Source organism: Perognathus longimembris, chromosome 17, assembly GCF_023159225.1.
Source record: "Perognathus longimembris pacificus isolate PPM17 chromosome 17, ASM2315922v1, whole genome shotgun sequence".
NCBI lineage: Eukaryota > Metazoa > Chordata > Mammalia > Rodentia > Heteromyidae > Perognathus > Perognathus longimembris.
In genome coordinates this window covers 34,632,516-34,652,900 of record NC_063177.1, presented here as the reverse complement: position 1 = coordinate 34,652,900, position 20,385 = coordinate 34,632,516, and the positions used below count along the sequence as shown (strand labels likewise).

At 53.8% G+C, this 20,385-nt stretch overlaps 1 protein-coding gene across 1 annotated transcript; it reads left to right on the top strand.

Annotated features, from left to right (window-relative positions):
* Positions 1-1,307: 1,307 nt before the first annotated feature.
* On the top strand, positions 1,308-19,400 carry Ngfr (nerve growth factor receptor). The gene is made up of 6 exons (XM_048366247.1): positions 1,308-1,481; positions 8,081-8,222; positions 11,538-11,897; positions 16,077-16,329; positions 17,822-17,982; positions 18,573-19,400. Exons 1-6 carry the CDS (start codon positions 1,413-1,415, stop codon positions 18,872-18,874), a joined length of 1,287 nt encoding a protein of 428 aa, XP_048222204.1. The 5' UTR covers positions 1,308-1,412; the 3' UTR covers positions 18,875-19,400.
* Positions 19,401-20,385: the final 985 nt, after the last annotated feature.

Below are 20,385 nucleotides of genomic sequence, written 5' to 3'. Positions count from 1 at the left end.
TACTGTGTACCAGACATTCAAAATAAAAAATATCATAGGCTCTGCTCTCAAAAAGATCATAGTGTCTGGTGCTAGTTGCTCTCACTCCTGTAATCCTAGCTACTCAGGGGGCTGAGATCTGAGGATTGCAATTCAAAGCCAGCCTGGGAAAGAAAGTCTGTGAGACTCTTATCTCCAATTAACTGCCAGAAAATCAGAAGTGGCACTGTGGCTCAAAATAGTAGAGCTCTAGTCTTGAGCAAAAAGAGCACAGGGACAGTACCCAGGCCTGGAGTTCAAGCCCTGTGACTGACAGGGGAAAAAAAAAATCATAGCATATTGAAACACTCAGTCTAGTTAAATCTATGTTGTTGAGCTAGGAGCTGGTGACTCACACCTGTAATCCTAGATTTGAAGAGGCTGAAATTTGAGAATTGAGGTTCGAAGCCAGCCTTGGTAGGAAAGTCTGTGAGACTCTTATCTCCACTCAACCAGCAAAAAGCTGGAAGTGGAGCTGTGGCTCCAGTGGCAGAAGAACAAAAAAGCTAATAGATAGCACTCAGGCCCTGAGTTCAAACCCAGTGCATTGTGTAAGCGCGTGCTCACACACAGTGGGTGTGTGCGTGACTGTGGAGGTACAGGTGTGGGACCTGCAGGTTCACACCATGCACGAGGACAGCGTGGGCATATGTGAGTGCATGAACATATGTATAGATGAGCTTGACAGAGTGTGCGCCTGGGTGTTCTGCGCACCCTCTAAAGTTCATCAATGGAGAATTCAAGCCATGTTGAGATGGACTTGAATATCTCTATTGCACATCATCCCGTTAAGCCACCTCCCTCCCCTGAGCCCTCGGGAACGGAGTGGAGCCGAACAGAAGGACTGGGAGGGCATAGGGCATTCTTTCGAATAAGGGGGGTGACTGGGAGTTAGACACTAGGAAGCATCTGAAGCCAGAGGTGTGGAAGTGAGCTCTGTACCCAGCTGCAGCCGGTGGTAGAGGACTGGGAGCTGAGGCCGGCCTCCACGGCATCGAGATCGACGTGGTGCACCGGATCCGGTGGTGCACCGGATGGCGAGATGTGGTGATCTTGGGAGTGGAGAAGCGGGACGTACGGACGCCCTCCCCCCCAAACACCCCGCGGGTGCCTCCCCTCCCCTCCTTTTAGCTCCCCACCCCGAGGCCGACGGCCCAGCGGGCAAGCGGGCGGGCGGGCGCGGTTCCGGGGGTGGGCGGGCAGGGTTGGGCGGGGAGGAGGCGGGGCCGCCGCACTGGCTTCACCCGTCGGCTCGTGTCCGCAGCCAGAGCGAGCGGAGCCTCGGCCGGCTTGGGCGGGTGGCGGGCGCTCGGGTGCCGCGCAGCTCCGTCCGAGCGCAGAGCGCCACGGGCTTCGGACCGAGCGTGGAGCTGGGCGCTCGCTGGAAGCCGGCGATGGGGGCAGGTGCTGCTAGCCGCGCCGAGGACCGGCCGCACCCACTGCTGCTGCTGCTGCTCCTGGGGGTGAGTGCCAGCCGGAGGGACGCCGGCTCCCCTCCCCGGGATCGGAACCCCGGGCTCCGGACGCTGCCATCGCACAAACAGAACCGAGCGTTAGGATCTCAGATTCCAGAACTGGGTGGTGAATAGGAGCGAGGGTGCCGGCACCCGCGGAGAAGCGTCTAGGACTCTCAGAGTCGACCCTTAAAGTCCCAGGGTAGAGATGGCAGCAAGATTGGCGCTCCGGTGCCGGTCCCCGGGTGCCGCGGGGGAGGAGGAGAAGGTCCTGGGTATCTCGGGTCTCTGAGAGAGGGTCCTGGATGCCTAGACCTCTACGGAGACTTTCCCCTTCAGCCTCTTGGTCTCTGGGGAGTCGGGAGCCAGAACTGATGGGAGAGAAGGAGAGGGGGCTGAGGCCAGGACCGGGGAGGTGTGAGGGGCGCGCAGGACCGGGGCGGGGACGAGCGGATGGAACAATGGGGGAGGAGGAGGAGGTTGGAGGGGCTGAAGGCAGAGGGGACCAGGCTTGGACAATGGGGACTGGCCAGACAATGGGGGGGAGGGGCGTAGCAAGGAGAGATTCGGGAGCGGGAAAGGGGCCGAAGAGGGAGGAGGGAAGAAAAGGGAGGCTGGGGCCAAGGGAAAGCCGAGAGAGAAACGGGTGCGTACCCTAAAGTGCCCAGAACCCCGCCAGTCCCCACTAAGGGGCAGAGGAATGAAGAGAGCAGAGGCACAGAGGTTTCCCGCGCCTGTTCCTGCGCTCTTTCTCCTAGCCTCGCCCAGTCCGGGAATTGCGGCTGGGTATCCCCGGGCTAGGAAAGAGAGCGCCCACTTCGCCGGGGCGAACCCGCTCCCCAGCTTCCCTCCCCAAGGCTGGCGAACTTCTGTGACATGCGTGCTCACACGTCTTGAAACTACGTGGCAGACCAGGATGAATGGATGGAGCGGGCGTCCCCTGACGAGGCCTGGTCACCGTCCAGTCTTGGGGGTGCCGAGCGAGCGCTGAGATGCTCTTGGCGGTGACAGTCCCGAAAGCGCACGGCTCGCGGCTGCGCAGGTCGGAGGCGGCCGGCAGGGGGCACCGCGGGGCGGAGGATTGCGGGGCGCAGATGCTTGCGCGCGCCTAGGACAGACCCCAGCGCAGCGCCCACCGCGCTTCTTCTAAGGTTCCCTTCCCTAACAGAGTCCCCGATCCCTCACGCACCCCGCCTGGCTTTGGGTAGAAGCCGCCGAGTCCGTATTGAGACGAAAGCATTTGGAAGCCTCCGATCTATCCGGTGATTGCGCAGAGGTACTGACTCAGCCAAGGTCGGCAGATCCTCCTAAGTCCTTCGGGTATTTCTGACCACATCTTCGGCCTGGCGAGATGGACGCCCTGTATGCCTAGCAAAGCAAGTGACGCCCTGTCCTCTCCCTGCCACTTACCACACTGACCATTTTGGCGCCGCCCCCACCCCCCAAGTCCCCATTTACCGATAAAGGAGGCTGAAGCTCTGATTGTTTAAACAACTTGGCCAAAATCTCGCAAGCAACTTTTGGGGTTTGAGTCATGTGTCTGCTCAACCCCCCCCCTAATTCCCATCTCTGTACCCACCCCCAATCTGCCACTCATGCCGGATTTTCCTGCTCTGCCCAAGAGCTGCGTTTAATTCTGGGGGAAGTAGGAAGGGGGGCGGGAATGGATGCAACCTGGATAGTGAGACCGGCGGCGCAATATGGGGGTGAGTGGACAGAGAACCCCTCCAGGCTCTGATCCCATCCTCAAAGCTAAGCCCTGGTTCCTTGGAGCTGGCAGTACCTGTGGCTTTATCTGGAGATTTGGGGTGGCTACAGAAGCATTTGCTGACTAATGTCTATGGTTAGGGATGCTTCTGGGGGTTGAGGGGGAGGAGGTGGGATGGGGTGGGTGGTGGTGGCAGAGAAGAAGGATAAGAGGAGGGACTAGGTGGCCAGTAGTTCAGGCCTGGGAGGTGCAAGGACGAAGGGTCTGATGGAGCTGGGTAGGAGGAGGTGTCCCAGAGTCCAGAAGAGACACAGAAGGGCGTGGGGGTCTGGGGAACCCCCCTCCCCTTACTGCATAGAACCTGCCGGCCGCAGGCCCTGTGGCTCTCGCTCTTTCCTCCACCTCCTCTCCGTGCTGCTGTGTCTGGGGCGGCCCTGCGTACCCCGGCGGTCCGAGTTTCTTCCTGGGGCCTGGGCGAAAGTGCTGAAACCAGAGCGGGTCCCGGCGGGTCTGCTGGCGGGCCGCGCCGGTAATGGAGGCACTTTGTCATTCAGATGTCTGTAACAGGAGCCGCGGACCTGGCTAATGCGCTTAATAGGGATGCCGCGAAGAGGACAGCAAATAGGCGGTCCTGAGCGGCCCGGCATGGATGAAGGGTGGTGGGTGGGAAGATGGCTCAGGCAAAGAAGGGACCCCTCCCACTACACTGTGCCAGCCCCCAGTCTGCCTCCTGCACCTCACTCAGTTCCTTGCTAGGGGAAGAGGTAGAGAAGCTGGAATAACATTCGTTGAGTACCTATTGTGTACTCTTCTACCCTTGATATTTTCTGTAGTGTTAGTCCTTAGAAGCTCCCCAAAAGGTAAATTTAATCTTTTTTCTAAAGTCCTGGGGCTTGAACTCAGAGCCTGGGCGCTGTCCCTCCTTTTGCTCAAGGCTAGCGCTCTACTACTTGAACCACAGCTCCACTTCTGGCTTTTTCTGAGTACTTTATTGGAGATTAGCGTCTCACAGACTTTTCTGCCCAGGGTGGCCTCAAACTGAGATCCTCAGATCTCAGCCTCCTGAGTAGCTAGGATTACAGGTGTGAGCCACAAGCGCCCAGCAATCATTTCTATTTTGTAGTGTAGAAAACTGAATCCTCCAGATTTTCAGGTGAGAGACCACACTTCCCCAGTTCATATGAAGAAGTGCCCTAGATGAAATCCAGAGGCCTGGCTCCCAGCTCACTCTTGCCCTCCTCCCTTCCCCAACTTCCAGGTCATCATAGGAGGTGTGGTCCATCAGACCTGTGTCTTGCCCTATGTCTTTTTTTTTTCCGGGGTGGGGGGCGGGGAGGCAGGGGAGTCAGTTGTAGGGCTTGAACTCAGGGCCTGGGCATTATCCCTGAGTTTTTAATCACTCAAGAGTAGTGTTCTACCACTTTCAGCCACAGTGCCACTTCTGGTTTTCTAGTAGTTAATTGGAGATAAGAGTCTCATGGATTTTCCTGGCTTTGAACCTTGATCCTCAGATCTCAGCCTCTTGGGAAGCTAGGATTACAAGTGTAAGCAACCAGCACCCAACTTGCCCTATGTCTTAGAACTGAGCATCTCCCCTCCTACCCTAGTTTAATTCCGGGGAATTAGCTGTTTGCTACCCAGAACTGCTCTCCAAAAGGATGTGTCGGGCCTTCTCCTGGAGTTGTATGCACCTAAGGCTCTCCAGTTATTTGGACCCTGTACCTACCCCATGGTTGCCACTCAGGCTGAGGCTCAGGCTGGCTCACTAAGGAAACTTTGCTGAAGGAGAGTAGCAGAAACGTTCCTAGTAAATTCAGATACTTTCAACTATTTTGGCATGTTTTCTATTTTGACCACCAGAAATGGCAAAAAGAAAAGAGGGTTTAGAGACGTGGCTCAGTTGGTAGAGCAACAGCCAATAAGTGAAAGTATTAGGTACTGAATTCAAGTCCTAATCTCAGACCAAAAAAAAAAAGAGTATAAACATTCTAGAAAAACAGGCAATGTCTGTATCATTGTAACTTTGAAATGAATTAAGTGTAATATAACTTGCAGACAAGTGTTTTGTCATTTTGAGAAATGGGCCATTTTGGATCTGATTTCAGAGCAATTAGCCTGATCTCTAGTCATTCCTTCCTGAGTTTGAACCTTTTCCCTCCTACTATGTCCTGCCAGGGGTCAGCAGTGCAGGGGTCAGCAGCTACTTCTTTGGTAACTAATGTTGATTGAGCTCATACTATATACTAATCATGCTTGCATAAAATATTCTGTTCAGTTCTCACAACAACCCTGTAATGTAGTTACCATTAGTTCAATGTTTCAGATGAGAAAGTAGAATCTATAGTATTAAGTAGCAGGCCTAGGACTTTTTTGCTATAGGAAACATCAAACAAGGCCTAGAAACACACAACCTGGACTACTCCAAATACAAGTCTTGAGAGAAGGAGCAAGGGTAAGGAGAGTAGGTTTCCTGGCAGAAGCCCTTGCCCAGAGATGCCATACCATCCAGAACTACCATAGACAGACCCCTCAACTAACTATTCAGAGCCTAGGTTTCTATTGAGTCTGTTAACTGGAACACAGTTCAGGTCCACAAAGGCAGCAAGAAACACATTAGAGAAGAGTCCTGAAGTGGACTGACTCCTTGCTCACTCATTTAACATTTCAGCAACCCATGAGGCAGGTACTATCATGATTCCCTAATAGTGAGGAAACAGAGGCACAGAGAAATTCAAAACCTACCCCAGATCGCTCAGCCCCTAAGTGATGAGCCAAGAGTGAGGGCAATGGAAGCAGGATGGGGAGGGAGAGAGGGAGGGAGGAGGAGGCTCCTCCTAAGCCAGCTCCCACTTATACATCTTTCTATCCAAGCCAAGGCCTTCCTTCTCTCTAAAGATTCCTTCCTTTAGACTTAAAGGAAAAAAAAAAGAGGATGGGGGAGGGGCTGCTTCAGTCACATGTTGGTAGCAGGAAGAAATGACAACTGACACCTTGACAGGAAGAGGGGAGAACAGACAGACTCTGAAAAAGCTGACAGAACAAGTGAAAAGGACAAAAGTGTAGTAATTTGGTAGAAAGAACACCAGAGTCAGAGCATGAGCTGCATTGCAGCCCAGAATAATCCCTGGTGTAAACAGTGGTCCCTGAGTCACGGGGGGGTGGGGGTGGGGAACCATGGAGGTATGTTCCAGAGACAAAGGCATAGCCCCCATGGTGAAGAGAAAATCCATCTGATGGTGACAATGGCACACCCTTGACCCCCCAGATGACAGAAAGCATATTCATGTTCTTAAATTCCATTACTGTGTATGCCAGGGACTGTGCCAGCCCCTGTCCTCAGGGAGCTGATTGGTGAAGGAATCTGAAGTGTCAGGCTGAGAAAGAATGGGCCACTTCCTTGAGGAAGTGATATTTAATTGAGGCCCTAAGTGATGAAAGGAAATCAGAACAGAACCTTCTGGAATCTCGTCTCCTGGGGAAAACCTACATCTGGAATCCTGCACCCCTGGTCTGCAGATGTGGACGCTGCCACCTTGAGGGAGATGGTGGCAACTCCCTCTGCTGCCTGTCCCCTCCCCTCTGGGTTCATGGAGACCACACAGCCTTCCAGATACCTGTGTGTCTCCTGCCTCCCTACTTTCCTTCCCCACCAGACTTGGGGTTGGAGAGACTGCAGGGTATTTTACAAACCTATAGGGAAGGAAGTTTCTTGGCTACAATCTGGCTAGCATAGAAGAGAAGGAATGCCCCAAAATGACCTTGTGAAGGGGCTCTCTCTCTCTCTCACTCTCTTTCTCTCTCTCTCTTTCTCTTGCTCTCTCTCATTCTTATGCCTTTGCTTCTCAGCATCAATGGGGACCATACTGTCTGGAGCCAGCCAAGCAGCCTTTGGAGTTTTATTAGACATTAAGATTGTTTTTTAAGGAGCAGAAATATAAAGCAAGCCTCCAGCAGCCCCTCCCTCCAGGGAATCTGGTGCTAAATTGTTCCATCCATGAGCAAAGACGCTTCAGTGGCAGGAATCTGACTCCCCTTTCCCCTGCTTCTAGCACTGTTCCCAGGGGCCACATAGGAGGCATGGGGATGGGGGAGGGCTGGTGGCTGGAAATCAAACCCTGGTGAGACAGGGAAGCTGGGTGGCAAGAGCAGCAGCTTTCATTGATAACAGACGTCGTCCCCTTTTCTCTGTCTTGGCGCCAGACTCTTGCCCATTGGCTGATTCTTTGCCCTGGCACCAAGCTGTCGCCATCTCTATCTATGGAGAGATGAAGATTCCCAGAGGGAAACTGGGGTAGTCCAGAACTCCAGTGCTGAGTCAGAATTTGAATCCAAGACCCCAATCCCTCTGCCTTTTCCTCTTGGGCAACAGAGACTTCCTGTGTGATATTTAATATGTGGAATTAAGGACCTGTCCAAAGGTCCTGCAAGTCTTTGTTAGGACAAAAGGCCTCTTTTCTGAGTAAATACAGCCCTGCAGGTGTGAAGCTTAGCAAGTGGAGTCGGAGCCAGATTTGAGCTCTGCTGGCCCCCTTGGCTGAGGTCCCTGTTCAAGTTGCAGCCTGCCCAGCCATTCAGGGAGATGTTCTGCCAGAAGGCCGGCCGCTTGGTCTCAGGCTGCCTTCTCTTACGTGGGATTCCAGTAGGGGCTGTAACCCCAAGGTGAACTTGTGCAGAAGGTTAGCACAGGAGGTTCTGCCCTCACACCCCAACAGCCTGCAGGGAAGCACTGTAGTCCCTCCCACTGCCTTCCTTTCCACCAGCTTTGATGTGTCTAATGGCTCCCTCGTGAGCTCATCCCAGCCCAGGTGGTTCCAATAGAAAGCATTAGGAAGGGGCTTTTGATCCCTGGAAGACACCCTCCTTTCCTGCCAGTCTGACCCTCTGATCTCATCCTACCTAGGTGTCTCTCGGAAGTGCCCAGGAGGCATGCCCCACCAGCCTGTACACCCACAGTGGGGAGTGCTGTAAAGCCTGCAACCTGGGCGAGGGTGTGGCCCAGCCCTGCGGAGCCAACCAGACAGTGTGTGAGCCCTGCCTGGACAGTGAGTACTGGGTGATGGGGAAGGGCGGGAGAGGGGAGAGAGGATGCTCAATGGAGGCCTTGGATGTGCTCCACCTTCTTGGCCCACCACAGTACGGTCACTAGAAATGGCTGTGGTCCAATATAGGAGGCAAAGAACAGCAGCTGAGAGTAGAAGGAAAGCAAAAGTGGGGGAGAGGGATCTTGTGAGGGATCCCTAGGGGTACCCCTTCCCAGCCACTCCCCCCCCCCCCCGCCCCAAGCAAAGAGGCCTGTGGAAGCGTGTGGCCAGGCAGGGAGAAGAAGCTGATGCTAAGACCAGCTAAAAATATCTTCTGCACTGCGAAATCAATGGTTGCAACTTATCCTCCGTGGGTTTGGGGGAGGAGGGGCAGGAGGATCAAATCCTGGCTGCCCTGGAGACTGACCTTGGGGATCCTGGGAGGGTGTGGCTGCCCCTCCCCCAGGCCAACTGTGCTCCAGCTTGAGGACCAAGGAAACCCAGCAAGCTTTCCTGGCAGCAGTAATGAGGGCTGGAGAGCTACAAGGACCTCCTTGCTTGGGGTGCCATGGAGTCGGGGTAGGGAGAGGGAGTGGTAGGGATTCACTGCTGTCTTCCCTGCAGAGGGACAGCAGGGATGGGCCCCTTTGGTCATGGTCTTGTTTAGTGTCTTTTATGCTCTTTGGAGGCAGGAGCCCTGCCCAATGGAGCCTCCAGCGCTCAATTGCCGCTTTTTGTTTTGGTTTGTTTGTTTTATGCCAGCTCTGGGGCTTGAACTCAGGGCCTGAGCATTGCCCTTGTGCTTTTTTTTCAAGGCTAACACTCTACCACTTGAGCCACAGCACCACTTATGACTTCTTGATTAATTGGAGTCTTTCCTGCTTGGGCTGGCTTTGAAGGGTGATCCTCGGATCCTTGCCTCCTGAGTAGTTAGAATTGCAGGCACGAGCCACAGGCACTGGCTTTAATTGCTGTTTTTAGGAACTGGCTGTATGCCCTTTCTCTGACTGTTGCTGGTTACACCCTGCTGCACTCTGTCTACATGGTGTTCAGTGCCCACCTGGGGGGCTGGAGAGCCAGCCTCCCCTAGTTCCTTAACACTGTTGGGAACAGAGTACTGAGCTGGCTGGTAACTTTGGGCACACCAGGTGGGCTCTACCTCCAGATGCTCCCACGGCTACCAGTTTAAGCTTCAGGGAACCCCAATATATTACTGTTCCTCAAATACACTTTTCCACCTCTGTGCTTTGGTGCTTGCGACTCATAATCCCATCCTCAGCAGAGATGGGGTGGGAAGGCTCTGCCACCTTCCCTGGTTTTTTTGGTGCCTGGACTCCAGTCTAGTTCTGTGTTCTGGGACTGACCCCCTTCCCCTCCTGTCCAGGGGATTTCGGTAGAGAGTGAGGTGTGAAACCCAAGAGGGGCTCAATCAGGACTCTCTGGGAAGGGGAAAGGAGGCAAAAGAAGGCAGCTCAGAGGCTGCTGGAGGACCTTCCCCCTCCCCCTGCCCTGCACTCCCCTCCCTCCCCCCAGCTGTGTTAACAGGCTGTCTTTACAAGCCCATTTTATGGGCTGGAGACCCCAATGGACTTTCCCTCGATCCTCAAAATGTTTCCACAAGGAAACCTATTAAGCTCCTGCCTTCATGCTCTGCCAAAAACAACCACATTTTTCACACCACCTAAACCCCCCTCCCAGGAGCTTTCTGCTAATTTCTGTGTTTTCCCAGGAGCAGGATTTTCCTCTTCCCCTCCAGGTTGAATAGACTCACCCCCTTCCACATGCCCACCGGATAGGATTCCCTTGTTTGTAGAGATTGGACACCCTGCCTCAGCTGTTGCACTTTCTACTGTCTGACTTTATCTCTACCACTGAAGTTCACCGTACTTACCATGCCTCACACGTGGGGCCCAGCCTTGATAAGATCCCTACTATGTGTCAAGTGTGGAACCACTGAACTTCACTTACGCATAGCTGTTATTCCACTCCTTCCCCACACTTTCTTTTAAATATTGAGAAAGGGTCTGGCTCTTTTACCTTCTTTACCTAAAAGAGGTCCTCCTGGCTGAGCCTCCCAAGTGCTGAGATTACAAGCCCAATTAGTACCATCTATTCTATAGAGAAAGAAGAAGGCTCAGAGAGGTTACATAACACACTTACCAGTCACACAGATAATAAGTTATGGAATAGAGTTTTGAATCTAGATCTGCCTGTTGTCCAAAAAGAAACTGAGGGTTCCTCTGTGGGGATTTGCTAGAAATCAGTGTGCCCCTAGGCCTTTATCTCTCTGTTCTCTGCCCTCATGTCTTCCCCTTTCACATCTCTCTGGATTTTCCTTCTTTCTCCACCGCCCCCCTCCCCCCAGGAGAAGACCCAGTGCTTATCTCCTGATGATGGGGTTGAGATGGCCTCCCACAGCAGGCTTCCATTTTCCTCCCATGGCCTTTTCTTCTTCTGTTTCCACATCCCCAGCATTCCTTAGTTTTCAGGATCCTAAATCCTTGGCACAAAGAGAGCCCTTCCTGAACTGGCAGTAAAGAGACCTTCTTTACCCAGTCAAGAGACCCTGACTCCGTTCCTTCTGGGCTCCCTGCACAGGAACTCCCTTATAGCAGAGCTCATTCCCATTTGTTAATAGAGTGTGACTCAAGAGTGATCTTGGAACCCTGCCCTTCATGCCAGGAAGGTCGCTGAACTGTATATGCCAAACTTGCTTTCTAGCTTTGATCCTTCCTGCTGTACCTGAACGATCTTGCCTGGAGTCTTGTCTGAGCTCCTCCAGAGCCAAGCCCTTTGGCCTGGCCTGTGGGCTACCCTAATGGGTGGGGAGATTCTCCTGTCTTGCTCTAGTTACTCTCACTTGGGGCCCCATGTGACTCTCCACCTGCTGACAGGAACTGAAGGGCCAGTGAGGCAGAGGCTCCCTGGGGAGGGGCCCCTAGTGCCTGGACTGAGTGTATACAGCCTGGCTCTAGCTAGAGGGAAGGGCTGGGTGTGGGCCATGCTCTGATTATTTCTTAATCATGCTGGGAACAGGGGTACAGGGCTGGGAACTCTCTAAGATGCTTTGCTAAGGAATTTACCAGCACCAGCTGGGTTACCCCCATGGTAGCCTCAGGGCCAGCTCTGCTGGGACCTAGAGGATGGGGCTCCTGGCTCTCTTCCCAGTCAGCTGCCACCAGCTTTCAGAGTGGGGATCAGGGACTCGTGGGAAAAGGATGGGAGTCCCTGCAAAAGCGAGAGTGAAGCAGGGGCCCTGACAGGTGATGGAGAGGCAGGGCCTGTAACCCTACCTGCCTAAGTGTCTGCTGCTTCCCTGCATCCCCCTCCTCTCAGGTGTGACGTTCTCTGACGTGGTGAGTGCCACAGAGCCATGCAAGCCCTGCACGGAGTGTGTGGGCCTGCAGAGCATGTCTGCGCCCTGCGTGGAGGCCGATGATGCTGTGTGCCGGTGTGCCTACGGCTACTACCAGGATGAGGTGACCGGCCACTGTGAGGCCTGTAGCGTGTGTGAGGCCGGCTCGGGCCTTGTGCTCTCATGCCAGGACAAGCAGAACACCGTGTGCGAGGAGTGCCCCGATGGCACATACTCGGATGAGGCCAACCACGTGGACCCGTGCCTGCCCTGCACGGTGTGCGAGGACACTGAGCGCCAGCTGCGTGAGTGCACGCGTTGGGCGGATGCCGAGTGCGAGGGTGAGTGCGGTTGCTCGAGGAGTGGGGGTAGAGGAGGGGGCACTAGGGTGCTGGAGTTGTGAGGATCATACCCTTGCCCTGGGAATAGGGTTCACAAGGGCCCTGCCAGGCCTTCCCAGACAGTTCTGTGACTTGAGGGACAGCAAGCATATTGTCTTTTTTCTTTCCTTTCCTTTCCTTTCCTTTCCTTTCCTTTCCTTTCCTTTCCTTTCCTCCTCTTTCCTCTCTCCTTTCCTTTCCTTTCCCTTCTCTTTTCTTCTTCTTCTGGTCTTTCTCCTCCTCCTTCTCCTCCTCCTTATGTATATGTGTGTATAGCTTGAACATAAGGTATAGGTGCTATCCCTTATCTTTTTCATTCAAGGCTGCTGCTCTACCACTTGAATCACATCTCCACTTTCCAGCCTTTTTGTCCATTAATTGGAGATAAGACTCTCATGGACTTTCCTGCCCAGGCTGGCTTTGAACCATGACCCTCAGATCTCAGCCTCCTAAGTAGCTAGGATTACAGACATGAGTGTTAACACTGCTACAAGCACCCTCTCTGGGTCTGAGTCCTGCCCTGGGGTAGTCTGATCCTATCTGATCACAGGACCCTTTCATAATTATGAGCCCTGTAGACTAAGTGTTGGGAAGCCAGCACTCTTATCCTTTTGGATGCAGTTACTCACTACCTTGTAACTCAGTTTGAGGATCTCATTCATTCTCATGCCAGCTAGTGATTAGACTGGCAGCAGACAGTGAGTGACTGGAAGAGGGCCATGGCTGCCAGAACAGACCTTGTGTCACCCTGAGGCAGGATTTCTGAGCTGAAAAAGGGCAGCAGGATCGGTAGGAGTGGAGACCCCTTGGCTCTGCGGCCTGGTCTAGGCTCATGTGGTCTGATGGCTCTAGAATCTAGTCTGGAGTTCACCCTGTCAATAGCTGAGTGACACTAGGGAGGTTGTTTCTATCTCTGGACTCCAGGTCTTTCACTGGCCATGTAGTTACCAGGGGTGTTGAGAGCCAGGGACCACAAATGGGCCTGGATGGCTTCCCTTGTGCTATCTGGAGGTAGAGTTGAGTCTTTATAGCAGTTTGATATAGCTGTTGTCTCCTCTTCCTCCTCCTCCTCCTCCTCCTCCTCCTCCTCCTCCTCCTCCTCCTCCTCCTCCTCCTCCTCCTCCTCCTCCTCCTCCTCCTCCTCCTTTTTTTTTCCCTGCCAGTCCTGGGGCTTGAACTCAGGGCCTGAGCACTGTCCCTGGCTTCTTTTTGCTGAAGCATTCTACTACTCTACCACTTGAGCCACAGCGCCACTTCCGGCTTTTTCTGTTTATATGGTGCTGAGGAATCAAACCCAGGGCTTTATGCATGCTAGGCAAGCTAAGCCATATTCCCAGACCTTGATATAGCTTCCATTGTGGGATGAAGGTGAGTAGAAGACTGGAGATCTACTCTGTTCCAGTGGGAGGCCCTGAGTTCAATCCCCAGTAAAACACATACACACACACACACACACACACACACACACACACACACACACACACACACACGAGTGAGTGGCAAGGCTTAGCTCTGAGGAGGATGGTGGGTACATATACTTCCAAGGCAAGTGCGAGTTGGAAATGCCCACCTTAACCAGGCTCATGACCCTAAGGGGAAGAATATTGCTCAGCCTGGGAAGACAGAGACAGTCTGGGCTTGAGTCTGATGGTTGAGGAAGGGTCTCATGGTCTAGCTTCCAGCTGAGAGAGAAGACAGTTCTGGCTTTGGAGGTTCTGTTCCCACCCACCCACCCATAGAGGCAGAGGCAGCATAACTACTCCTTCAGTTCGCCTCCTCCAGATGAGGGAGGTCCCCTGCCCTTGGGGGCTTCTTAATGATCCAATCAGATCAGCCTAGGGCTCCCACATCCTGATCTTGCCCTTCCAGTGCTGTGAGCTCAGTTAAGGAACCAAGGGTAGAGAGGGACTAAAACGAGACTATGCTGGTATGTGTTTGAAGCTTCCTGAGCTGGGGGAGAAGGTAAAAGAGGAATGGGGCGTTGACCCCAATGTGGCTATAATAGAGATTGCCCTAGGCTAGGAGACAGACAAGTGGCATCAGGCGCCAGGCAGAGCAGGGAGGAAGTTAGAGCAGCCAGGCGGCAGGCAAGTGGGCAACATGGCTGTGTGAGCAAGTCAGGACCAGCCGGTGGGGGGTGAACAGTTACTCAGGGGTGTGGTTCGAGCAAAGACAGGAGGTGGCTGAAAGAGAGGAGGGTGCTGCTACTCAGGGTCTCCACAGATTCCTTCCAGAATATTCTACCCTACTTTCCCAGCCACCTTCAAGAAGGAGGGTACCCGCCCCCCCCCCCCCCAGGAGTATGTTTACCACAGTCCTGTTTGGCTTTCAGAGAAGGGTTAAATGTCATCTCCAGGACAGAGGGTCCCTTCCAGGAAATGGAATTTGATTCTCCGTTTGGTTACCCTCCCTCCACTCCGGAGTAGCATACTTTCCTGCACATACAGTTCAGGTGTCAACATAGTGACTTACCCACCCTTGGGGAAGAAGCCCCCCCTCCCTCTTACCCCAAGTAAAGTTGAGGAGAGGTCACCTGGTCTCTCCTTCCACCACCAAGTCTGATAGCTCCTATTCCGGAAATGGCTGTCGGGACCTGCCAGGGGCTTAGTGGATTGAAATGTTAGTGGACATGGCCACATCTGGATCTCATCCCCACCCCCATCAGAGAGGTGGAGAGGTGAGGGAAAGTGTACCCTAGAGCCCCAGCCAGCCAGCACTGTCTTCAATGTGGCCTGTCCCTTAGTGCCCCCTCTCATCGCTGCTTTCGTCTAGTCCACTCCCACCTTTGAAACACACCTCAGGTTTGGAGGTATTGGTCTAAGCTGAGCTGACGTGGCAGGCTCTGGATTGGGCTGGCCACGGGAAGAACCTCCCCTGTTTAGGGGCTGCCAGAAGACAGGGCTGTCTGTGTCTCTTCCACTTCCTGACCTGCTCCCTCCATCCCCTTCTAGTACTAGATGGGGGAGGGGTGGGATGGGCAGCAGATGGCAACCCTCTCCCCTCTGCCAGCCAGATGGATTCCAGACTCACATCTGGGGGCCTTACCCCTCAGAAGGTGCTGAAAATGGGGGCCTTTGAAGCATCTTTGTCTTAAGCCCCAGAAGACCAATGGGCCACTTTGGCTCCAGTTTGGGTGGGCACATGGGTCTGGGTGGGGCGGAGCTGGAGAGTAAGGTGCCCTCCTTTTACCCTACTGGCATGTCTTGTCTGCTTTCCCTCCCTGCCCTGGGTGTGGGAAGTGAGGATGGATGGGGTGGGCAGCTTTGCCTAGACAAGTTACCCCCAGGCTGTCCAGAGCCTACAACCCCTAGCATTGCCCCTGGCTGGATGGCAGAATGGAAAAATTCTACCCACTGGTGCCAGGAATTGCCTGAACCCTTGCCAGGGAGGCTGGCAATGCCCAGCTAGCATGAGAAGGCCTAGGTGGGTGGCCAGGCACCATCTCCCTCCCCTTAAGGCAGTGAACAGTACCTGCCTCAAAGTCCCTCTCTTTACTAAGCCTTCTCTTTTCTGCTGAAGGGTTCAGGCTACCTGCAGAGGTGCTAGGTCAGGGGCAGAGGATAGGGCAGGAAAGAGACTGCCCACGGCCCAGGAAGTGAGCTGGAGGGCAGCAAGCCAGCTGCACCCTCTACCCTCAGGCTGAGCTTAGAGCATGGGACAGTAGAGACAGGAAGAGGGGTTGTGTGCCCCCCTTGGAGAAGCACCTTGGGACCAGTCCCAAATGTTTTCCTTAGAGCTGCTGTCATCTGGGCCTAGGGAAGTTACTCCAGCTTGAGGCATCCCCACTATTCAGGCTCCCTATCCCAGGCTTCTGGTATTCAGAAGGATCAGAATTTCAGAATTAAGTCCACAGGTAAAGATGGAAGGGAGCACAGAGACAAAGTCTCACCATCGTTCTATGCTTGAGGTGTGGACATTGAGGTCCCATCATCCATAGTGCTGAAGTTGACTTAGATATCCTGACTTGTATCCCTTGTTCTCTCTACCAGCCTGACATCATGCCCATAATCCCAGATCCCACCTCTGGGCACCCAGAACTAGGGGCAAGACTCAGGGAGAGGCATTGCAGCCCCTGAGAACATAAAGGGAGAGGCCTGAGGGTGGTGGGCAAGCACTCACTCTCGTGACTCTGTGCCTTAGAGATCCCTGGCCGTTGGATTCCCCGGTCTACACCCTCAGAGGTCTCAGACAGTACAGCTCCCAGTACCCAGGAGCCCGACATACCTCCAGAGAAGGATATTGTCGCCAGCACAGTGGCAGATGTGGCTACCACAGTGATGGGCAGCTCCCAGCCTGTAGTGACCCGAGGCACAACGGACAACCTCATCCCTGTCTATTGCTCCATCCTGGCCGCTGTGGTTGTGGGCCTCATGGCCTACATTGCCTTCAAGAGGTGAGAGAAGAGGCATGATGGGGATGTTTACTCTGAAATGCCCTGAAAACACACCCATCTTGTAAGTCATCTTCACCCGTCATCTGCCGATCCACTCACTTTAGGGCATGGCTGGGCAGTGGAGGTGAGGGAGAAACATCGCCTGGTTTCAGCCCCTTCTGACTCCCAGGCTGCCCTCTCCCTCACTTCCACACCCCTCAGACACCTGAGACCTTACTCTCCTCCCCCCCCATGCCATTTATCCCAACTACCTGGGTGTACATGGTTTTTTCCTCCTCCCATGTTGCCCTTGGGCTTTTATGGCTTACACATTAAGGAATCAAGGATGTACAAGTACTCGGGGGAAGCATTTCAAAGTTTCAAATGCATGTTCCACTCTTTTCTTTTTAATCATCAAAGAAATACATGCTTGTTTAGGAAAATGAGAACAAGATCAGTGCCCAAACCCTCCCCCCATCCCCCACCCTCCACTAGAGATCAAACCCAAGGCCTTGGCTGAGAATGTGGCTTAGTGGTAAAGTGCTTACTTCGTATACATGAAGCCCTGGGTTCCATTCCTCAGCACCACATATATAGAAAAAGCCAGAAGTGGCGCTGTGGCTCAAGTGGCAGAGTGCTAGCCCTGAGCAAAAAGAAGCCAGGGACAGTGCTTAGGCCCTGAGTCCAAGCCCCAGGACTGGCAAAACAAAATAAAACAAAACAAACCCAAGGCCTTTTTGCCTGGACCAGTATCTTCTAAAGCTCAAAGTAAATGCTTCCCTTTTCATTCTCCAGATCATACTCATCTCCTAGTTGGAATGCTTGGAATGGAACCTTCCCAACCATTTCCTGGCATTTGTTAATATAAATACTATATATACACATATATACAGTATTTTTTATCATTGCAAGTAAATGTGCATTTTTTTTTGTCGCAGTGGGATCATTCTGTACATATTCTACAATGTGTTTTTCCACTTAATCACCCTCAGGAGAACCTTCCTCAGAACAAAGATTATCTGATCATTTGCAACCACTCATTCAATAATATGGGTGGATCATAATTTATTTAGCCATGCCTTTCTTGATGGACATTTGGTTTATTTTTCAATTTTTTGTTATTGCTTACAATTACAGAGGAAATCCGTGTGTGTGTGTGTGTGTGTGTGTGTGTGTGTGTGTGTGTGTGTATTGCTGCCCACATGTGGGAGCATTTAAGCAGGGTAGATCAGGAAAAATAGAATTCCTGCGAAGTACTTTATGTCTGTACTGTTTATTCTGTGAACCTTTAGTGGGTGTTTGCAGAGTGCTGCACCCTTTCTCAAGCAGTTGTTGTTTGGGGTGGGGCAGGTGAGGGGATGTGTAAAGAAGTGCATACCTGAGGTACTGTGGGTCCCTGCATGCCCCTTGCCCCTCACATCACAGCAAACAGCTCAGCCAGACTGGCATTGTAGTCCCTCAGCTACCCCCCCTCACCTCCCCCGCCCCCTGCTGGCCTGTCCCCCGACTCCAGGTGGAACAGTTGTAAGCAGAACAAACAAGGAGCCAACAGCCGGCCTGTGAACCAGACGCCCCCTCCTGAGGGAGAAAAACTCCACAGTGACAGTGGCATCTCTGTGGACAGCCAGAGCCTGCACGAGCAGCAGCCTCACACACAGACAGCCTCCGGCCAAGGTGAGCTGCAGTGAGCTGGGGTAATTAAGACTAGACTATGGGAGTGACTGCCAGAAGGACTGGCTAACTGTCTTAGTAGAGAAGGGTGGGAGAGCTGGGTTGGGAGGGGGTGTAGGATGGGAAAGAGGTGCTTTTGAATGACTTGGGAAATTGAGGCATTTAGCAATGGAGCATCCAGGCACATCATGTTAATTGTCCCCCCCTAGGGGCTCATTAACTGTCCAAAGTAGTTGCAATTAGCCTCCTGCCTTGGACTTCTGGGGAACAAGTTGGTTAAGTGGGGACCCTAATTAGTGGCCCATAGCTGGGCTCCAGGACACTTGCTGTACTTGTCTGGGGCTGAGGAGTCTGTCTTCTCTGTCTTGATTAATTGCTGAGGGTGAGGGGATGGGTGGAAGGGAGACTGCTGGCCCCACAGTTGAGAAAGGATCTATGAGTGAAACAGACTTCCCCAGGCCCCTCCCAGCCCTGACCCCACACAGGACTTCGAATCCCAGGTTGGGAGCAGAATTCTTTCTAGGGTCTTACCCCAGGTGTCAGGGGGTGGGGAAGGTTCCGCATAGGACCTGACCACCTCTGGTTCCTGGCAGCCCTCAAAGGTGAAGGAGGCCTGTACAGCAGCCTGCCCCCTGCCAAGAGAGAAGAGGTGGAGAAGCTGCTCAACGGCTCTGCGGGGGAAACCTGGCGGCACCTGGCCGGTGAGCTGGGCTACCAGCCGGAGCACATAGACTCCTTCACCCACGAGGCGTGTCCTGTCCGAGCCCTGCTTGCCAGCTGGGCTGCCCAGGACAGCGCCACACTGGATGCTCTTGTGGCCGCCCTGCAGCGCATCAAGCGACCTGACATTGTGGACAGCTTGTGCAGCCAGTCCACAGCCACGTCCCCGGTGTGAGCCCGCCCACTGGGGAGCCCCTGCCCCGCCCCCACATTCCGATGACTGATGCTCCAGCCAGTCCCCATGGAGCCTGTACCCCTGGGGTGGGCCAGCAGTCAGAGCTGAGCTTCTCTGTGCAAGGCCTCCAAGGCCAGGACCCCAAATCACAGCCCTGTCACTGCCCCTGAGTGGCCTCCTTTGCTTCTGATCACACATCTTCCCTAGGAAGAGATGTGATCCTTCTTGTTTCTGCCCTGCCCCATAAGCCTTCCCTCCCTGGTCCCACGCTGGATGGGACAGCCCCTCCCACCTTAGTGGTATCAGCTGGGACACTGATACCAAGGATCATACTGGGGGGGGGGGGGGCAGTGACAAGGCCCCAGAGACTCAGAAGGCGGTACTGAGGAACCAGAGCCATGGACTCTACACTGTGAACTTGGGGAGCAGGGAGCTTCAAAGTGGCCTAAATACTCCCTCCCCCCCTCCCTGCTGGCCAAAGATGAAGAGGATCAGATGTCTGTCTCAGCTGGAAGCAGCTTTGAAATCTAATCTACCTGCCTCTTTTACAAAGGTGAAGCCCAGAGAGAGGCAGTGACTTGCCCCAAACCGCCCAGCAATGGGAAGGGGCCAATATAGGCTGGCACCTTCCTTTCTGGATGGGCGGCCTTGGGATGGCTGGAAGGCTGGGGATGGGGGTGGGGAAGGATGGTACCAAGGGACCTTCAGGGAAATCCCTGGAAGCCAAGTCCACTCCACTCCCCACCCCCTCCAGCCTCAATTCATGCCCCAGTGAAGAGAGGTTCCTGGCTCAAGGCCCGGTCCATGGTGTCCCAGTGAGGTTAGGTATGGGGTTTGCAGAAAGGGGTGCTGCCTCCTTCTGCCTGTCCTGCCCCCCCCCCACCCCTTGGGCTTGTTCTGGTGGCATTTATGGAGTAATCCATTTCTTGGTACTCTCCTTTCTGGCAAAGACCTGGAGCCAACCACTCCCTAGAATCAGCCCTAGGGGTCAGTCAGTGGACAGCCACCCTGCCATGCACACACACACACACACACACACACACACACACACACACACACACACGATGAGACATCTTGCTTTTTCCTCATGAAATTCCTTCTGTGGAGCCAAGACTGGATTCTGCCTGGGCCTCTGCCAGAGAAGCATCCAGGGAGCTGAGCGATGCCGGGCGGTCTTCCTTCGCCCCCGGCTTTGGCGGGCCAAGGACTGCTGAGGCTTGAGCAGGCGTCTATCTTCCAAAGGCCAAAGCGTGGAGGAATGCCCCCTTCCTCCCCTTTCCCAAAGCACGGGGTTGGCTGCACCCAAGAGGTTGCAATGGAGGAAAGCGGGCCAGTGTGGGAATGCTGCAGGAAAGAATGGAGTTGGCCTGTGGCCTGTGGAGGGGGGGAGGGCTCCCCTACATTGAGAGGCCCCCTGCAAAAGGACTGTTTTCCTTAGCATGGCCAGCAAGGGGCACGAGGTCTCTGTGGTTTTTCACCCCCTTCCCGGCCTGTTCTGTTTTGCTTGCTGT